The sequence below is a fragment of the Cladophialophora bantiana genome (genome assembly GCF_000835475.1).
Source record: "Cladophialophora bantiana CBS 173.52 unplaced genomic scaffold supercont1.2, whole genome shotgun sequence".
Lineage (NCBI taxonomy): Eukaryota > Fungi > Ascomycota > Eurotiomycetes > Chaetothyriales > Herpotrichiellaceae > Cladophialophora > Cladophialophora bantiana.
The window spans coordinates 1,050,005-1,069,731 of record NW_015971576.1 but is presented as its reverse complement, the minus strand read 5'-3'; the positions used below and the strand labels follow the sequence as shown (position 1 = coordinate 1,069,731).

Genomic DNA, 19,727 nt, shown 5'->3' with positions numbered 1-19,727 from the left:
CACCTTCGTGTCTCGACTCTTCAGATTGTGAGCGAGCGAAACTGACGGAACAGGGAGCTCCCAGCCTTGCGGCGGAAGAAACGAGGCTGTCTTCCGCAAGGCTGTGGGCTTCCGCCAATGAAAAACTCCAGGTGCCTGAATCTCCCCGCCATTGACGCAATTGGCCATTTGCCTGTCTCCCCCATTTTATATCCCTTGCAAGCCTCACTCATGCTCTTTCCTTCCTTCCCTTCCTTGACGAGAGATTTTACAAACCCCGACAAAATGACGGAAGCGACCCAGAAAAAGATGTTTGTCCCTCTTGGTAAATGATCCTTCAAGTTTACTATGACCCAATTCCGTAACCAAACCCCACTAACTGCTCCATGTCAAGAGAACAATCCAGAGGTGATGACCAACCTAGTCCACGAACTCGGCCTGTCCCAGTCCCTCCAATTCCACGACGTGTACTCCCTCACCGAACCATCTCTATTGGCCTTCCTCCCTCGCCCGGCCATCGCCCTGCTCCTCGTCTTCCCTGTCACCAGCACGTACGAGAAGTTCCGGGCTGAAGAGGATTCGTTGCGCGAGGAATATACTGGCTTTGGTGACCAAGAACCGGTGGTGTGGTTCAAGCAAACGATCGGCAACGCATGTGGCCTGATCGGTTTACTACATGCCATCAGCAACGGCGAGGCAAGATCCAACATTGTGGAAGGCAGCGATCTGGAGAAACTGCTCATGGAAGCCATCCCGCTGAAACCTGCCGCGCGTGCAGACCTTCTCTACAACAGCCCCACACTCGAAGCGGCGCACGCAACAGCCGCAGCCAAGGGCGATACTGAAGCTCCCGAAGCAGAAGCGAACGTTGACCTGCATTTCGTGGCGTTCATCAAAGATGGAGACGGCTATCTGTGGGAGATGGATGGGTCGCGGAAGGGGCCGTTGAAGAGAGGCTTCTTGGGTCCTGAGGATGATGTGTTAAGCGAGAAGGGTCAGGAGCTGGGGGTTAGGGCCTTCCTGAAGAGGGAGGAAGAGGCAGGCGGTGGAGAGTTGAGGTTCAGCGTTCTTATGCTAGGACCGAGTTTTGAGTAACCTGGACGCCCCGGCGCCGGGTTGGATCGTCTGGGTGGCATATTCTCGGGCACGTTGATGGCTTGAAAATGGAGCATATCGCAGGGTGTTGTGCCCACATTGGCTGGGGCAACAGATTCACGGATAAAGGAGGACGGGACATGAATGGCATAGGCTAGCTAACTGCCATGAAACGTCTTTCATGACAATGAGACAATGCAGTCAGCGCCATGTGGCTGGTTCCAATTGAACCCATCGGCTTTACTTCATTGAAGCCTGCTTTTCTTCATGCAGCTCCAAGTTTTCTTGACCCGGGATCTTTCCTCCCTCTTTAATGCTTTTACTATAGCCTTTCTTCTCCCGCCCGTCCTTACACATGTCCGTATCTTGCTCATGAGCCTGCTCCGGCCCCGTCTGTGTTCCTTCCTGCTCTTGCCGCAGCCTGGCCACCGCGGCCTCCGCCTCAACTTTGGCCTTCTCTGCCCTCTGTGCCCGTCTCGTGTTCCGCACATCCCACAGACCCTCTAGATCCATCTCAACCCGCTTCTCCTCCGTGAACATCTGCACCACGATGCGGGGCGAGTCTGTCCGCGACCCGAACCCGACGTATTCCTCTGCAGGATTTTGATATTCGTCCTCTTCATCTTCTGCAAGTGTCTCCTGCATGTTTCTCGTCATGGCGCCACCAGATGAGGAGGCGTGGTGTCTCTCGGCAACCCCAGACCCCGTCTGATCCCCGCCTTCATCCTCCTTCACTTCTGGCAATACAGCCTCATCCACCGGGCCCATGTTGACACAGATCCACCCCGTGGTAATTCCATCGTCGGCTTCTCTCACGGCAACCGTATTTCCCACGCTCTGGGCCAGCTTCATCTTTCTCGCCTTCCTCCTTAGCTTCAACTTCAACTCGTTCCTCCCGAGTAGCCCGTCCGCGTAGGGTCTCAATTTATACTCCTTCCTCACCCAGCGGCAAAAACGGTCGGCGGAGACGTTCAAGTGCTTGACGGACCGCGCAGTGCCGATGATCATGAGGAGGTTGGACCCCAATGCGGGCGGCGGGTCGAGGTGCCGGAGGTCTAGAAGCGTGAGGTTGTCGAGGCCAATTTGGTTCGAGAGGTGCGTGAGAACAGGGGAGAGGATGGGCGGTGGATCGTGTGGCAAGGGCGGGATTTCTTGCAGAGCGAGCAGGGGTGACACAGGCATGGGCGGAGTGGGATCTGCGATCTGGAGATACCACGGAACCGCAGCTGAGGGCGCAGGAGGTAGTTCTGATGGAGGGGGTTCTGGCGAAGCCTGTACGCTGGATTGGCACAAAGGCGCAAAGCGCATAAAGCTCCTAGTTGATTGGCATAACGGTCCGGAAAGTCGTGAAGGAGCAGGAGTAGAGGCTTTCACTGGGATTGGTATCCCAGCGAGAGAAGTGAAGGCTTCGAGGATTGAGAATCGGCATGACCTGCAGCGGACCATCGACCGATGCATTCTGGAAAATTGAGCAAGAGGATCCGAAACGGTCGACAGACTTGATGGAACAGGAAGCACACGGCCCAGATGCCAATACTATTAGAGGAAGCGGACTGAAGGAAATGCCTTTCGGCCAAAAAGACGCAATGTGACACGACCAGACACCTCGACACCTCAATTTTAGTGCTCGCGAACGAACTTCAATTAACAGTCTCCTCTCTGAGGCCACTGCGGTTTTGGGTGCTCTCAAGCGGGTGGCAGCGGGTCTTCGGGATAACATTAATCCTTATCCGGCTCCCATTCGACGCCCCTTATTCATCTTCGCTCAGCCTTGCGATACGTTGATGTACTACCAAAGTTTCTTTGCCATGAATACCTCGTACAAAAGCTCAGAGAACGAGTCTGGAGTGTTTCAACAAAGGCCCCCTCCGGCGTATCCAGTCGCATCCTTCATTGGATGAAGATCAATCTTCTTCTTTTCTCGTTGGGTATATTTACGATGTTCTCAGGAGAAACTTCAAAATCCCACCGAGTCTCGCTCCCAAGCCCATGGCCCCAACGGCGAAATCGACATCGCAAAAGGCAAGTCAGGCCATTGTCTTGTCACGGATAAGGGATTTTCCGGTGCCGCGAGCAGCTTTTATCTCAGCGACATCCCCCCTTTGCCGCTCGATCCTCCTTTTCCTCCTTATCCTTCATCTGAGCCAGTTGTCAAGTCCTCGGGGTCATCCAGCGTTGACGACATGCTGGATTATATCTCTGTTTCTCTGAAGACACTTGGTTGAACTTATGACTAATGTTCCCATACCGTTCCATTGCCAGCCCTGCTCCCTAGCCTTAACATAGCATTGTAAATCCAAAGCGTGATGGTCCAGCATAGGATTATCACCTTTGACCTTCACGATGTCGCTAGGAGAATCCTGAAAATGTGGATCTAGGCTCTATGAGTACGCAGCGACTTTGAGTTGTTTGGTGCGCCCACCACAGAACAAGCAGGCCTTCTCAAGGCTGATCTGTCTCCTGCTTAACTTCGACCTCGAGTTTTTTTTTGTTTTTGTTTTTTTTTTAAAAAAAAAAAACAACAACATAAAACACAACAGAAAAACATTCCAGGACTCGGGTTCGAACATGCAAAACTTTTCCCCCGAAAACATCCACATTTTTGTGGTGCGTTCAAGGCAAGTGAAACCTTTCTCGGGCGTATTCGCTTGAGTGGTTTTTTCCGACAGTTAACAATCATCAATCCAAAGCACCCAATTAAGTGTGGAAACTAGCTGTGTCAATTCACGCTCTTGAATCCTGGGTACCGGTTGGCTTTGGTTGATTGTTGACAAGAAAGTTGCGCGACAATATATATAAAGCAAGAAATTGTGCATAGGTGGAGAGTGTGGCAGAAATCTCTACAATAGGTGTCTCGACGAAAGTCACATGGGACGCCTCGACTTTAGTATGGATGTTCAAGCTATTGTTTACCAGTTTCTCAGTTATCTCAGGTCCTTGGGTGCTTGCGAGGTGAGTGCTATGTGGAGTACCATGGTCCTCGGCTCGTTATGGCGACGTGTATTGTCATTCTCAACAGATCGATATACGCTCCAGATCAAAAAGGTTCCAGGCTTTCATGGCTGCCCCGGCTCTACCGACTTGGCTATATTCAGCTACACCTTTCCGCCTTCGCCAGAGCAGAAGTCCAATGTCTGGCGCTGCTTACTCCGGCAAGACAAGAAGCTCCACAGCCAGCGATCTCTCCACGATGTCGAACTCTCATCTCGATTTGAACCGTCTATCGTCTTTGCTCAGGACACATCACTAGTACCTGCTTCTGATCTCTTCACTGTTTAATGGTCCTCTTGAAGCTCTACTTACTTACAATCTATATAGCACCTGGTTCATGTCTATCGACCCTGGTCTTGCCTCAAAAAGCATTAGGAACAACGCTTCATCCGCTCTGTGCACTATGGTTGCTCCCATTTTGACACCGGCTACCTTGGTGGAGTGCACATCGGCGACCAGAGTCATTACTATCTTTGAAAGCCAAGCCAGAAGAGAGCCTTGCCGAACACATTGCGGAGCGCGGGACGACGGCCGAAGCAGCATCCAAGCCGAAAAATTGTGGCGTTTTTATGCCTTTGCAGAAGGACCCCGTGGGGGAGACCGACGAGAAACAACCCCAGACCACGAATCTAGAGCACAAAGAGTTGATTACCTTCGCCAGCGCAGCCTCTGAGGGGACTCGCACACCACCATTACGCAATAACGAACGTCGCTCCGCAGTCAAGAAACGGAAAGTGTTCGTCCGAAGTCTTGGATTTCAAGTCTAAGAGAACAGAACGCTGGGAACCAGACAGCAAGCTTTTCACGTGTGGGGAAGCCGACGGAACATTGAACCCCGATTGTTTGAATAAATATGATCCAGTGGCTGGCTTGCTGCAAAGAAATCAAAAGTTGAACTGCGAGTCTGAAACTCCGGGGGAATGGTTGCCTACTACCTCTATCTGGCGAGCTGGTATTGGACGGACTGGGAGAGACGAGCAAGCAGGCAATGCTGAGTTTTTATTTTGGCCAGGGGCGGATACATTAGAATGGGACAAGATTGAACCTTGATGAATCGAAATGGATAAGGCGATGGGCGGGCCGACGGACGATGCTAGCTAGCCAACCAGACATCTAGCCAGCCAGCCAAAGCTGAGACGAATACTCTGAGTGTTCATGCATTGAATCTGAGAATCGATCGCAGCAACGAATAGCCATCTGCCGACGTTCATAGGTAGGTCATGTCGGACCAGCTCACGAGCGCCGTGCACACAACGCAAACGACACAAACTCATACGTCCCGAATTCACCATGTCCGATCCCGTTCGTACATATGTCGCTTAGCCCCAGCCAGTCACCCAGGCCCCATAGACCCCCATGGGGAGCAAGAAGTTGGCGTCGCGTTAGTTGTAGGTGCCAACCCACCCAGGATGCATACTCCGCTAGCATGAGCCTACCTAAGCGGAGCGACACACACACACACACAGTTTTCCCATTCATTGCCATGCTGAGAATCGAGATCATTAAAGCGCGGGCCGATGCTTAGACAGGGACTGACTCGGCCTAGTGGCTAGTATCACGGCTCCGTCGTCATCAACACGTCGCCGCCGCCGCCAGACGGAAACGCTGGGTGATCTGTTGCTGCTGTAGACGCTTCCGCCGGCGGTGTTGCGTTCGAAAACCCAACAGCGGCCTCTTCACCATTTCCTGCGACACTTGTGCTTGGGTTCACGGGTTGTTCACCGAGCTGCGCTGCTCTGGCACCAGCATCACCACTCTCAGCCTCCATCGAGGTGGGATCGTCGATGGTGTCGGCGTCACTGTCCCTATCTCCCCTCTCGGGGGGCTCATCGCCCGCCACGGCTGCCATCGAATCCTCATCCCCTGCTTCTTCTTCTTCTTCTTCCTCCTCCTCCTCAGTGCTGCCTCCCATCTCCTCCCTCCGCTGGCTAATCTTCTCAAAGATCCACTGGCAGACCTGTTTCTTGTGCTTCATCATGATCTGATTCAACACCTCTTCCTCGCTCCTCACAAGCCGTCCATATCGCTTGCTAACCCTGCCTCCTTCCTTTTCCTTCTTCCACAGGCTGTGCTTCGCGCTGACAAACACGAGCGAGTTTTCACGATACCACTGACTTACCCAATGGTTCCCACCGGGATTGCTTATGGGGCGAATCGGCTGCGTGGAAATGAAACACACGATCCCAACTAGGTTGGAGTAGACACGTTCGTTCTCTGACACCAACTTCGCGATGGCATGAAACGCGTGGCCTGCACCCATGAGGACGATTCCCCAGGGGAAGTCGTACGGTTCAATGTAGTTTTCCCAGAGGTAGAAGGCAAGTTTCTCCCCTTCTTTTCTTGCAAGGTCGGTCGTTGTGGAAGCATACTCGATATCTGTTGGCTCTCCGTATTCGGATTTCATGGCGACATCGTCAGGAAGGGTGATGAACTCGGGCATATTGATATCTATGACACCCATGCCCATGGAAACGGCCCACTGGACGTACGACTGCGTGCCGTCAACCTTTGTGGATGTGAGCAGGTTGAAATGGTTCATTCGTCTGAGGGGAGGGCAGAGGGGAAAGAACGAGAAGCAAAGAGGATCAACGGGAGAATGGTACATACAAGCCATGTATCATGGGGTTTTTGTTGTGTGGACAAGCCATTGCTGGAGCTGAGAAGATCAGGTCTACAAAAGGTCTTGTCAGCATCCTGTTTTAGATCCTCGCCGTGCAAACTTACGAGTCATGGAATATGATCATCAAGGCCTTCTTGCTCTCGTAGTTAGGTCTGTCTCCAATATCAGCAGGAAGATCTGCAGTCTGCGTGGGAGACTGCGGCTCACGTTGCGAGGACTTGCCGGTCGAATGATTTTGACACCGTGTCGCGGTAGATATGCAGTGGGGTAAATTTATAAGAATCATAGAGGTGCATAGCCTGGTATTGGCGGAGGATGTCTATATCGAGGAGGGTGGAGTCAGCTTGTTTGCAAAGAAGTATGGAACAAGGAGGTGAAAGGCTTCTCGAGGCTTGGTCTTACCATGCAATCTTTCGCCACCAAAAATACCACTGACCGGGTCCTTAGGATAAATACTCCTCCAATATTTTGATTGCACATTTCGAACCTTGGCCACAGTATCCACCGCACTCTGAGTGGCCGATGTAGCCTGTAGGCGATCAGGTGGCTCTCCCATCAAGGTGCGCGTAACTGCGAGGGCAGACTTCGAGATAGCGCCGAAGTTGTACCCCCCTTCCAAGCACACAGCAATCCTCCCTCCGGCAAGAGACATGAGCATGTGCGTCATGTGTGCGTAGCAGGGGGGTGTGACGAAACAGCCACCCAACTCATCTCCAGCTGCGGCGTCGAAGCCCGCGGCGATGATGACAAAGTCCGGGTCAAACTCATTGGCAATGGGCATGACGACGTTTTGGAATGCGTACATGTAGTCACCGTCGCCCATGCCTTTCGAAGGCCAGGGGATATTGACGTTTCTTTCGAGGGCATAAGTGCTCGCAAAAACAGACTGAGTAGAGGTTTATGAACTTACTTTCCCTCACCAGCACCAGTGCCACAGTGATACATGTCACCTTGAGGACCTTCAGGATAGAATTTACCATTCATATAAACATGCAAGGAGATGTAGAGAACGTTAGGGTCCTCGTAGAAGACTTGTTGGCAGCCATTCCCTAACACACATCAGTCTTAGCATCTCCGTCTGAAAATGAAATACGGCGTGGCTAACCATGATGAACATCCCTTAAGTTCTTTAGCGTTAGTTTCCAAATGCAACTCTAGCGGACGGAAGGCAACTGACCAGTCCAAAATGAGAATTTTCCTGCAGTCCTCCCCAAAGTCTTTCTGGCAGACTCTGGAGGCAACGGAGACATTATTGAAGAGACAGAATCCCATAGCCTTTCCAATCTCGGCATGATGGCCAGGGGGCCGGATGACGGCAATTGCGTTCTTGACTTTTCGTGACATTACCGCTCGACACGTCTCAATCGCTGCCCCTGTGGACAGTTTTGCAGAGAAGAACGATAGCTGGTTGAAGTAGATGGAATCCATCTCGCGTAGCTCCGAAAGGTCTATAAGCTCTTCGTCGCTCATGGCTGCAACAAATTTCTCGACGGATTAGCTCGGGCTTTCCAGACGCAGAAGCTCGTTTTCGCCAAAGTGACTTACACGCGGTACTTTTGACCATCTCATATTCGTACTTCGCGTGAACCAGAAGACACTCATCCTCCGTGGCTTCGCGAGCATGAATTCGATACAAGGGCATCTCCACGATTGGTGGGTGCTTCTTGTCATCAACCAACCCAGCTTCACAGAGCTCTTTGTAGATGTAGTATATCCGTCTTGGGTCTTCGGGATGCACACTTTCTCTGGTTGTGGCTGATACTTCAGCGTGATATCGCATGCGCTCATCGTAACACAGGCCCGTGGGAAGCTGGGAGATTGGCAGACCACGTTTGGATTGGAGCACAGGCTCAACAGCTTCAGAAGAGGTGTCGGATAATAAGCTGTCTTCGTAGTCTTCTTCCGACGGGCTCTCGATCTTCAACCGGTGGTCGATATCCGCGGAAACATCTGGGGTTTCTCTCATAGATGTGTCACCTGAGAGATAGTTTGGCTCTAGCACGCGCGGGACAGGATTCGGAAACCGCGCCCCATCTGAAGAATGATAGAGTCTTTCCTGGTCTGGCAGCGGTATTTGGGCCATATCGGAAAGAATAATTGATTAGAAGAGTTCAAACACTGCCTTGAGCTTAGAAAGCAAGCAAGAGACAGGCTAGTGAAACTGCATAATGCTTGCAAAGCCGCCCCAGCAAATGAAATTGTGTCGAGCTGCTTTTGGACCAAGAACGTTCTCTCTAAGCCACCTGTGAATAGACTAGTCAGTCAAAGAGGTACGTTTTCGTATGCAATAAGGCGATAGCATGAGAGGATATCGTAACAGAATGTGGGTATATCACGCCGATCTTGGCCAGCAGGATAAGTCGAGCAACACATACCAAGGCCCGATTGAGCGACTGTGTTCTCAGAGCGTAGCTTCCCAAGCTTTGGTGAAACTTCTGTCGACAAGGATATAAAGTCATGAGATCTCAAGCAGGTACGCGTATGATCAAGAAGGCCGCCCGTTGAAGTCGTCACGTTTGCTAGCAGGAATGAATAGATTGCACTTGGAACAATTCAGAGGAAGCCCAGCCATGGAACGCCAAGAGTCAGTTCACGTGATTCGCAAAGAAGGCTGAGGTCACGTGTGTTAAGGCTGCGAAACCACTTGTTGCAGTGCAGAGGAACCTGGGCCATCACAATATGCTTGGCTTCTTGCTGTCAATACAGAGAGGCTCGTATTTTCCTATCTGAGCTAGGTCATGGTAAGGATAGGTATCGGTGCTTCCAAGCTAATCATGTCACCAGGTGAGACTTGAGTCTATGTTGCGCTTTGTCTCGTCTTTCCCCAGGCGTTCTTTTTACCTCATGCGGCCCTTTCCGAACCCTCGTTTGGAACAAAATTACCGGCGTCTGCAGAAGACTCGGAGCCATCAGGATTTTGTCGTCTAGGCTTTTCCTGCATCAACCTTGGCTATGTACGCTATATTCCAATGTCAGTTTTACCACATTCCGAATTTTCCCGATCGGATAAGGCACTCACCCAAAAGATCAACAACACGTCGGGAATATCCCCACTCATTGTCATACCAGGAAACGAGCTTGACGAAGTGGTCATTGAGGGCGATACCGGCCTTGGCATCGAAAATGGAAGAGTGGGGGTCACCGTTCAAGTCACTGGAGACGAGGTCATCCTCAGAGTATGCCATGATACCTGCCTTGCGTTAGACGTCCTGAACGAAAATGGCTGGGTGGAACTCTTTTCGGCCTACCTTTGAGATTTGTGGCACAGGCGTCCTTGATGGCTTGCTTGATTTCGTCGTAGGAGGCGGGCTTCTCGAGGACACAAGTGAGATCCACGACGGACACGTTGGCGGTAGGCACACGCATGGACATGCCAGTGAGTTTGCCATTGAGGGATGGAATGACTTTGCCAACAGCCTTGGCGGCACCAGTGCTGCTGGGGATGATGTTTTGAGCCGCGGCACGGCCACCTCGCCAGTCCTTACTCGAAGGTCCGTCGACGGTCTTCTGGGTAGCGGTGTACGAGTGAATGGTGGTCATCAGGCCTTCCTTCATGCCAAATTTGTCGTTTATGACTTTGGCGAGAGGTGCAAGGCAGTTGGTTGTGCAGGAAGCGTTGGAGATGACGGGAATGTCGGACTTGTAGGACTCGTGATTGACACCCATGACGAACATGGGAGCATCAGCGGAGGGAGCAGAGATGACAACCTTCTTCGCACCACCTTTCAAATGGGCAGAAGCCTTCTCTGTGGTTGTGAAGACCCCAGTCGACTCAACAATGTATTGGGCGCCGGTCTCGGACCAAGGGATCTCGGCGGGATCTCTCTTCATGTAGAATGTGACTTTCTTGCCATTGACGATCAGAGCATCACCCTGGACCTCGATTGTGCCCTTGAAGATACCGTGAATGCTGTCATACTTGAGCATGTATGCCTGCGGGATGTTAACATGGACGCTGGAGATCCGGTAGGACAGCGCAGGGTACGTACAGCGTACTTGGGCTCAATAAACGGATCGTTGACAGCGACAACGTGAACATCGTCGTGCTCGATGCTAGAGATCCGCAGTTAGAGGAAGAGGAACTTTCGGAGTCCGATGAAGGGGTTGGCGAGCCACTCACGCATTTCTGAAGACCTGGCTTGCTGTTAGCTATTTCCGACCGTGACAGTGCTGTCTGAGACTTACGATTCTGCCAATACGGCCAAAGCCGTTGATTCCGACGAGAGTAGCCATAATTTTGTAGACTGCTGAAGGGAAGAAGCTCTCTCAAGTCAGCCTCTGGAGGGAATCCCAATGGCAAGCTTTCGATGGAAGGGGAAACGGGTGGGCAGCAAAACACTAGAGGGAGAGACCGAGAGCAACTCACATGGAAGTTAAATGAATATTCGGATATCCGGATTCGAAGTCGTCGGCAAGAGTAAACTGATAACTCGAAGAAAGGAACAAAGTGGTGTGACGGGAGGATGAGGAAAGCTTTTTGTTTTGTCCCTGCGAGAGTGATTGAGTGAGTGAGGACAGGGCAAGGACAGGGCCAGGACAGGGGAGACACTCGCAGAATGGTGGGGCAGTGTTGACGTTGAGGGGCAAACAGTCCAAAGACAGCTGCCCGCTGCCCGCCAAATCTTCTTGGCCGACGACAGCTGAGCGGCCATCCGGGGGCAAGCCACCAGAGCGAACGAAAATGGCTGAGATAATTTACCTGAAATTGTCGATGCTATTTTGGCCGAAAATACGATAAGTAGACGGCGGATCTCTGGGTTGGAGGGCTGTTGTAGACGATACCTGTACTTTGTTCGACGATGCTGCTTCTCGTCGCTCCGATCTTATACCGTCTCCGATTCTTATACTGCAGTCTGTCCCTCCCTCAGGCCTGCTCAGCCGGATCACAGGGTCTCTAGCAAGACAGCTTCCGTGGCATATGCGCAAGGCATGACTCAACATACTGCTGATTATCACATATCTCGTCTGATGGAGAAAAAGCAGCAACAACCAACACGGCTCGTTCCATCCAATCGCCTGTCTTGGCTGTTCTGGCAGTGCGGCACGCGGTTCGGATCATCCAGTTGATCCGCATGTGCCTCCGTCCCAGCCGCGCTCTTTTCCCAGAGTATCATCGGTCAGGATTCACCGGGCAGCTTCAGAAGTTTTCGGAGCCTGACGCATCGTCCAGCACAAGGCGTATATTCACGAGATCCGAAAACAGCGCATACGCAATAGGTGGCCACCAGACATCCTTGCAAACAGTGAGTATTTTCTTCAAATGTCTTTACCAGAAACCAAAAGCGTATCTATTCCCTCCGCCCGGTGGCGTGCACCTTGGTTTAATGCCCGTTCATGTGTTGCCGCTACTCCTCCCTCGCTCCGCCCCGCCCAGCGCGCTCGGCAGCTTCAATGCTAGCTTTATCAGTCTTTGTCTCGCCCTGTCCCATGCCCATCATGCCCCCAGACGCTTTCCACGGTCTCTTCAGGTCGCCCACCGCAGGATTGCCAAAGACGTGGACCTTGACCAAGTTCGACTCCAGGGCGCTCTTCACGGGAATGATGGATTGGATGAGGAGTGGGTTGGTGTATTTAAGGTACAAGTGCATGAATGCCATCATGCCGATGCCCATCAGCTGGCCCTTGTAGGCTGCCGACAGCTGGTTCTGATCATACTCTTGGATCGTGGTGGTGACGAGCTTAGGTTCTTCGCCAGAGCCCATGGGCGCAGGCTCGACGTATTTCAGTGTGGTGAGATCTACAGGTTGTCGTCAGCCCACATCTTTTCCAAGGGACGTCCTTTTCCTGCGCATACCTCGCTTTGCTTTGATCTTCATGCCGATATAGTAGTAGAGGCCGAAGATGACCAGATTCGACACGACGTACAGGATCCGTACCCCCATGAGAACTTGAGGGTCGTCAAAGGGTATCCGCTTCGAGACCTGCATCATCCCAAGGATGATCACCAAGTTGGTGCTGCAAATAGTCAGTCACGAACCCCAACCATGGCAACCGGGGGGGAAATCTATACACTTGAGGATTCATGAAATTCATGGCGAATGGTGCAGGAGTAGACGCGTGAAGTAGATGGGATTGATGACGGATCACGATCACGGCTCTTCGTGAGTTGAGGAAGCGGAGCGGAATCTCAAATGGAGGGACTTCTGGAAAAGACAAACGGACAGATTGCTATATCTCAATTTCGTCCGCCAAGCGATTTGGAGAAGGGGGAAAATGAAGGGTTCGGTGGGTGGCGGGAAGCGAAAGACGCAATTTGGCCCGCCACTCAGATTTGAGCCGCGCATCTAGGCACGTGAGCAGGACCTGAACTCGTCGAGGTTGTCACCGAGTTATCCACCCCAGGCATGATCCATGGCAGATCTCCTCATGTCTCGTTTCTTGCGTATCGCACATGCTGCGCCTGAGTGATTGAAGCCGACCCAAGCCGTGCCTTTTGACTCGTAACAGTCCACCTCCGAGCATCGCTATGAAATGGGATGGGTCACATTTCATCTCAGCCAGGACGCTACCACGGCGCGGGTCGTCCAACTGATCCTGCTAGAGTAGAGCAATTAATATTTTGCTTGCCATGGAATCAAGGCAGGCTATCCTGGCAGTTTCTCGTGCCGAATGTCGAGAATAGAATGATAATGGCTCCGCCACCGGGACCTTCGGTCGGTTGGTCGAAGACTTTATCTCCCAAGCAAGGCCTGCCGCTCAATGGCCATTTTCCATCTTCTCCATCTTCACCTCTCCGTCGCCCAGGATCTTTACTCCCACCGTCCCCTCCGGCCCAGGCAAAGGGCCCCCACCAGGCATAACACTCGCTACATTCCCCTCCTCGTCGACAAACTCAAATCTATATCGTGACAGGTAGTGTGGAATGGCGCTCAACTGCGGCCCATAGCGTGCGGTATTATCGTACAGCTCGAATAGCGGGACCGCCAGCAGTTTCATGTTTTTGGGCACGCTGAGCTCCTTATTTGGTGGGAGATGGATGAGGTAGAGTTTCTTGAGTTCTTTGGGACGAGAGACATGCGCCGGGAGGAATGGGTATAGAAAGGTTTCGTGGTTGGGACGCCACCTTGGACTGTGTTAGAAGTATCATTACCGATAGAGGTCCTGGAACAGGAGGTACCAACCATTGCGCGAGACAGTCTCCCACTTCCCACTCCATGTCCCCTTCCTTGGGATTTGAGGGTGCTAGTCTCTCGTTCAGCCGCATCTTGAAGCCTTCGATCTCATCCGCATCATGAGGAAGATAGTCCCCTGGTCTGTTTCCAAGTTGTTCCTCATCAGTAGTCACGTCGATAAATTGTTATGGCACCAGAGGTTTGCGCAAAGACATACAGCTTGAAGAATGCATTTGCAATCTGCAGCATCAGCACATGCGGATGATTGTGTTCATGACAGACCAGAATGCCCTCACATGTCCGTCTCATGCCATATTTCTCGTAATGTTCTTCCAATCTCTTTAGTCTGGCCACGACAGAAGGGTCTTCTTCCGGTTGGGTCTCTTTGGTCCCAAACGTGTAGTTTGAGAGAGGATATAATCTGATGGTCGGTGGTTGATTGGCTAAGAATGGAGGTGGCAGAATAGGTCTTTCGGCAGGTTAGGTCTCAGTACTTCAACAGCTAGAACCAGGCTCGTACGGGTAGGAAGATTTCAATGTGGTTGTGGTGAGTGTGGACATGGTGAGCACATTGATTTAGCAACGAGCTGGGGATGAGAGGATTTTCAAAGTGTTCAGGCAATCAAAATGTTAACGGACATGAAATATTTTGAGTGCAGGGCGAATCACAGAATGCTTCAAAGACCAGGAGTGCTTTGCATTAACTAGAAATGAGGTTTCGGTGGTGTTGCATGTGCGTCCCGAGTTGCACCGATTTCGCGACGCGCCCGCACACAGTCCGAGATCCCTCGGAGGTGAAATTCCAGCCTTGTCACCTGTCGAATCTATCAGTTCGGTTGGGAAGCCGCCGTGAGTGGGATCGAGGCAGACGAATCAAGGTCTTGCGATGTCTGATCTTTTATTTGAAGCGTATCTCGAGATCTATGTCTACCTTTACGATGCATGGAGACTTTGCCAACAACGCCTTCGCTGTGTTTTTGTTGCCAGAACGATGGCAGACGCGATGCCTGCTCCTGAATCCTCATCCCAGAAGCAAGGTTGCGACCTCTTCCAGCCTCACAGTTTAGACTCAAGGTCCTCGAAGGCCTGCAGGTCTTCAACGGGGACGGGCCCCTTGGTCACCTCCAGGCCAGCTCGCCACATAGCGACATCTTTGATGATGACAGGAGTCGGTATTTGTGCAGCCACCTGAACGATGTTCTTCGATGACTCGACGCGCTTGATCTTCAGCGCCGTTTGCATTTGTGGGATGGCGGCTCTCATCTGTCCAAGAACTTCGTCAGTCTTCGACGGTGGGACCAAATTCCCGACGTATTCACTAATGGCATTCGAGACTTGGGGCAGGCTTGCATGGTCAACTTTCTCAAATTGAAGGTTCAATTTGGGTTCGTCAACCTCAATGCCCAGAGATCGCAGCGCTTGTCCAACTAGCCCCACAAACTGGTCCTTCTGTTCCGCTGGCGAAATCTCTGGCATCGTACTTGAAGCTTGAGCCTCGAGATGGATCGACAGTTTTCTCCGCTTGGGCGACTCTGGGTCAATATACTGTGCAAAGAATTGCCTCATGTCAGCCTTGGTGAGCTGTCGGATAACCGCGACATCTCGATCAACTTGGTAGAAATTGAGATATTCTCCGCTGATGTACGCCCACAGACGGCCAGTCTCAAAGTCGAGATTTTTGAGCTTTTCCAATCGTTTGTTAACAAGACTGCGTTTGTGGCCCTCGAATTCTTCGTCGGACATCAACTCTAGATCCGACTTGAATTTAAACAAGAAGGCATTGATTCGCGTTTCGAGGTATTCCGGATCTCGCTCGCTCTGAATCAGTACCCTATAGCCCATCGTGACGGCCGCGGGTCGTATCCCACTCCATACGACGTATCCGAGCTGTTCCTTGGTTCTCAGTTGATCGAAAGCAGGTTCATCCGTCATCTGACTGAACAGCTGTGCTTTCGCTCGCAGATCTAGGTCCATGACGTGGCCGATGTCCAGATAATATTCAATTGCATGGTTGATATTGGCGGGATCACTCAATACCTGTTTGTAAACGAAATTGCTTGTTTCTGGTAGGATGACATTTCTTCGCAACAACCATTCCGAGGGAGGAAATGCACGTGATTTCAATGTTGACTCAATCAGGTGGCCAATTTTCTTGGCTTCTTCTTTGTACAGATTTCCATGAGCCAGCACTTCTATATGTGCCTGTTGGAGTAATTCTGGAACAAATGTTCTGATATCGTCTACTGTGATATGCGGAAGTTCCTTGGCGTAGGAGTCGTTCATCCACGAGCGCTCATTCAACAGCCATCTGGTGTAGTCGCCAATCTGATAATACGGCTGCTGATAGGCCCAATTCTTATATTTCCTGGCCATGCGCTCTTTGATAATCTCAAAGCGATCGGTTCTGATGTCAATGGTTCGGATCGTAGTCAAGATCTTCTCCAAGAGGACTGCCATCTTGTCGTTGTAACCATGCACGCTAATGTCGAAGCCAAGCATGTTTGCTCCGATGGCATAAGAGAGGCCAGAAATCTCGGCGTCATAAGAGTAACTTGACAGAGCATCCTTGACAAGGTTGATGAAGAGGTTCGTCTTGACGTAGTTCGCAGCATTCGCAGCTGTAACGCTGTTTCGAATTTTGATATGCAAGTTGGCCTTGGGCACCCAGAAGGTGTCATCCTTCTTCCACCATAGGCGGACCTTGTCATCATTTCGAAGTAATTTTGGTGCCTTTGCGGGTACCTTGACGTCCGCCTTCTCCACATCCAACTTCGTAGGGATGAATTCGTTTTTGTGAGGCAGATGTAGTTCCGCTATTCTGTCTGACTCCAGGTCAGACAATGCCTTTCGGACATCGGAGAGCACGTCTGTGGGTATCCTTTCCACTTTGTACTCTGTCCCGTACCATTTTTCTTTCTGGTTCCAGTCACCGGGGTATTCCTGAGACACAAGCATGAGTCTGAAATTGTCCTCGCGGAGGTATTGCATTGCCTGTGCAATGGCTTGAGCGTCGAACTTTCTGAACTTGCTGGTACTGCTGAGCAGCCAGTTGCGGGGTAGTCCAGGCTTCTGTAACACGCAGCTTGTGGCGCTTGTAAATCGGCTTGCAGGAGACTTCTGACGGAACCTGAAATCCACCTCTGCCATGTTTTTCATCTCCTCGTGCATCCATTCAACTGGTGGAGTTGCCTTCATCATTCCAATGTACTGGAAGACAATCTTGACAATCTCATGGTAGTTTTTCAGTCCGTCAGGTGTCAACCCGATCTCGATCTCGAAGAAGGCAGAGCCTGGGCAAACAGGATGATAGCCAGCGGATAGGGTTTGAGCCAGACCTCTCTCTTTGAGATAAGCCAATATGCTACCTGGGCCTTCGTGTCCAATCAAATGACTGATGTACCGGGCAGGTTGGGTCTCGAACATGTCTTCTTCATCTTGCCAAGGGAAACTTATCTCCAAAGAACGTGACTCCATGACCGGCTTTGCGTAGACTTCGATCGACAATTGGTCTTTGCTCAGTATCTCAACACCATCCCAGCGGTTCGGAGGCAAGTCTTTATTCTTGACTTCGGAAAAGAGCTCCGCGACCCAGTTTTCTAGTTCATCGAGGGACTCACGACCCAGAACGACGAGCTTCATCCTGTTTGCGGAGTAATGCCGTTCATAGAAGCGGATGAACTCATCGCGGATCTTGACACCTCTTTTTTCAGGCTCATCCCTTAGGGTTTGGAGATTACCCGTGGAAAAATGATGGAATGGATGTTTAGGATTTGAGAGCGATTTTGTCAATTGCGATAGCCGCCATCCGTCACTTTGTAGGTTCTTCTTATTCTCCGAGTCCACTGCTCTCAGCTCCCTGTCCAAAGTGTTCTCCAGAAAGAGTGGCTTTACGAAGAATTGTGCAAATCGGTCCAATGCGCCGTACAGAGGACCTCTCGACGAACCATTCATTGTGATTTCAGTAGTACCATTCACCACACCATTGGTGACACCATTGGTTAGCTTGTCGTTCGACTCGTGCTGCGCGGCACATTCAAAGAAATAATTTGTCTGCGTAGCTGCTGTGTATGCGTTTGAATGCCCGGAGTTCGACGAGAGATAGGAACTGTATTCGTTTTCTATGGGGTACTGTTTGGTCGGTCAGCAGCCAAAACAAGAGAGATAAGTGAAGAGTGCGAGCGTACTTTCTCGGTTCCCATGAAGAGTAGATGCTCAACGGCATGAGCCATTCCCGGCATGTCCTCTTCATCTGAGAAGTTCCCAACATTGACGTTGAGACTTGCGCTGGCTTTGTCGGTCTGTGCGTCATGAACAAGCAGGGCCTCGAGCTTGTTCGGAAGCTCGATGACTCGGTAGCATCTGTCGTCAAGGTCTGGTTTCTCCAAATCATCTGTTATGCGTCTGACTGAGGTCATGACTGTTGCGAAGGGCCGAGTGGTAGAGGGTTGTGAAAATCGAACAGTCGCGGCCAGAGGCTTAAACGATGGCCGAGGGCGGAAGGAGGACGAGATTCGATGGGGGATGAACGTCAAAGATGCCAGGCGGATGGAAAGGCTCATATAGAATAACTGCCCGTTTGGAATGATCAGGCAGGCACAAGGAATGCGTCACAGTTGAACAAAGGCCAGGGATCAAGTAATCATGGCGAATCCAAAGGTCGGTGGTGCTTCGAAGGAGCAAACATATCAAACACAGTGCCTGCGCCTGCGGCTTCCCGCCTCTGGCCGTCGACGCTCCACCTGCAGCCTCGTGCCAAGCAAAATTGAGGACCTTGACCAATCCATGTTTACCAACACGGCCTTATCCACCTTCCTGTGGCTCTGCTCGGCATCAAAGCAGGTAGAGGAGACTTGGATTGCTGAGAGTTCATGGGTATTATCAAGAACGCTGAGGGGCGACCGGCTTGATCACGCGTGCAATGAATTATGCATAGCAAAACACGAAATGCTGAGCATGGAAGGCTGCAGCACAATGCAACACAGCGAGGGCCGTGTCCCACCGCATCATGATTGATCGCTGGGCCCTTCGCGCAAGCCTGTGTTTCCCGAACAACCCTTTACGACGTCATTGAACGGTTGCACAATGCCAGCACGATGATCATGCACACATGCCAGTGTCGACGACAATCAAACTGTTGGTGGGTGGAGCTCTCGTCGTTTGACCGCGTTAAAGACGATGGATGCAATGACTGGCAGTGTACCAGCCAATTTGCTACTGTAGCATAGAATCCATCTAGACCGCGAATCTCTAGAGAATGACGAGGTTGGTTCTTTGCAACACTCAAAGGCTCATTCCTCGTGACCGTCGTAACTTCACGTTGGTCTTGTAGCAGAAAGGGGAGACGCTCAGGTGTCCTCGGAGCTGGGAGTCAGGAGATAGATCGCATGTGGGTTCAGTTGTCGACTGGCCTGGCCAGAATGGGTTACCCACCTCCGAAGTGCACCATATCATCATATTTCCTGATAAATGGGTCGGTCATCGATGTTGCTCGATATTTGATTTGCCCTCAAGTCACTCCACTATTTTCTTCAAGCCCTTAATAATGCCGCGTTTGCTTTCACAATTATTGCAAAGCGTACAAGTAAATACAAAGTAAACGCCAAGTATGGAGGTTAGTTCACTGTCTGGCGTCCTTTTCAAGGTATGGAGTATACGCTGCCTCTGTGAGCCAGTTTCCAGTTTCACATTAGTAGTTCACCTGTCGAGGTACAGAACCATCGCTGAGGATATCTAGTAAGCAAAACAGTGGGATTGTGTAACAAGTAGTCGATACTCCGCGTGTGGGGCCCTTGAGGCTGAAACACCCAGCCTTGGGGTATTGAAGGTGGCACAGTAGGTAGCCGTTAGTCTCAGGAAGAAAGCTCTTGTGCCGACGCAAGCTTCAGCAAATGAACCGGCTGGTGGAAATCTACGTCGATATTATTGACAAG

The 19,727-nt window shown here is 51.3% G+C and overlaps 7 protein-coding genes across 7 annotated transcripts; 1 reads left to right on the top strand and 6 right to left on the bottom strand.

Annotated features, from left to right (window-relative positions):
- Positions 1 to 327: 327 nt before the first annotated feature.
- Z519_01394 (uncharacterized protein) lies at positions 328 to 1,074 on the top strand (the record flags this gene model as incomplete). The annotated part of the gene is made up of 1 exon (XM_016759151.1): positions 328 to 1,074. The coding sequence occupies one exon, from the start codon at positions 328 to 330 to the stop codon at positions 1,072 to 1,074; it is 747 nt and encodes a 248-aa protein (XP_016624479.1).
- A 154-nt stretch (positions 1,075 to 1,228) lies between these two features.
- On the bottom strand, positions 1,229 to 2,382 carry Z519_01393 (uncharacterized protein; the record flags this gene model as incomplete). Its single annotated transcript, XM_016759150.1, has 2 exons — positions 1,229 to 1,250; positions 1,319 to 2,382. 2 exons carry the CDS (start codon positions 2,380 to 2,382, stop codon positions 1,229 to 1,231), a joined length of 1,086 nt encoding a protein of 361 aa, XP_016624478.1.
- Positions 2,383 to 5,620: 3,238 nt separating this feature from the next.
- Z519_01392 (uncharacterized protein) lies at positions 5,621 to 8,768 on the bottom strand (the record flags this gene model as incomplete). Its single annotated transcript, XM_016759149.1, has 8 exons — positions 5,621 to 6,571; positions 6,673 to 6,736; positions 6,790 to 6,837; positions 6,893 to 7,004; positions 7,088 to 7,539; positions 7,596 to 7,734; positions 7,849 to 8,157; positions 8,231 to 8,768. 8 exons carry the CDS (start codon positions 8,766 to 8,768, stop codon positions 5,621 to 5,623), a joined length of 2,613 nt encoding a protein of 870 aa, XP_016624477.1.
- Positions 8,769 to 9,609: 841 nt separating this feature from the next.
- On the bottom strand, positions 9,610 to 10,918 carry Z519_01391 (glyceraldehyde-3-phosphate dehydrogenase; the record flags this gene model as incomplete). Its single annotated transcript, XM_016759148.1, has 6 exons — positions 9,610 to 9,644; positions 9,705 to 9,875; positions 9,934 to 10,618; positions 10,675 to 10,738; positions 10,806 to 10,819; positions 10,871 to 10,918. 6 exons carry the CDS (start codon positions 10,916 to 10,918, stop codon positions 9,610 to 9,612), a joined length of 1,017 nt encoding a protein of 338 aa, XP_016624476.1.
- A 1,112-nt stretch (positions 10,919 to 12,030) lies between these two features.
- Z519_01390 (uncharacterized protein) lies at positions 12,031 to 12,718 on the bottom strand (the record flags this gene model as incomplete). The annotated part of the gene is made up of 3 exons (XM_016759147.1): positions 12,031 to 12,422; positions 12,480 to 12,640; positions 12,696 to 12,718. The coding sequence occupies 3 exons, from the start codon at positions 12,716 to 12,718 to the stop codon at positions 12,031 to 12,033; spliced, it is 576 nt and encodes a 191-aa protein (XP_016624475.1).
- Positions 12,719 to 13,381: 663 nt separating this feature from the next.
- Positions 13,382 to 14,358, bottom strand: Z519_01389 (uncharacterized protein; the record flags this gene model as incomplete). The annotated part of the gene is made up of 4 exons (XM_016759146.1): positions 13,382 to 13,748; positions 13,807 to 13,938; positions 14,015 to 14,266; positions 14,318 to 14,358. 4 exons carry the CDS (start codon positions 14,356 to 14,358, stop codon positions 13,382 to 13,384), a joined length of 792 nt encoding a protein of 263 aa, XP_016624474.1.
- Positions 14,359 to 14,853: 495 nt separating this feature from the next.
- Positions 14,854 to 18,212, bottom strand: Z519_01388 (uncharacterized protein; the record flags this gene model as incomplete). Its single annotated transcript, XM_016759145.1, has 2 exons — positions 14,854 to 17,925; positions 17,982 to 18,212. 2 exons carry the CDS (start codon positions 18,210 to 18,212, stop codon positions 14,854 to 14,856), a joined length of 3,303 nt encoding a protein of 1,100 aa, XP_016624473.1.
- Between the last annotated feature and the right edge of the window lie 1,515 nt (positions 18,213 to 19,727).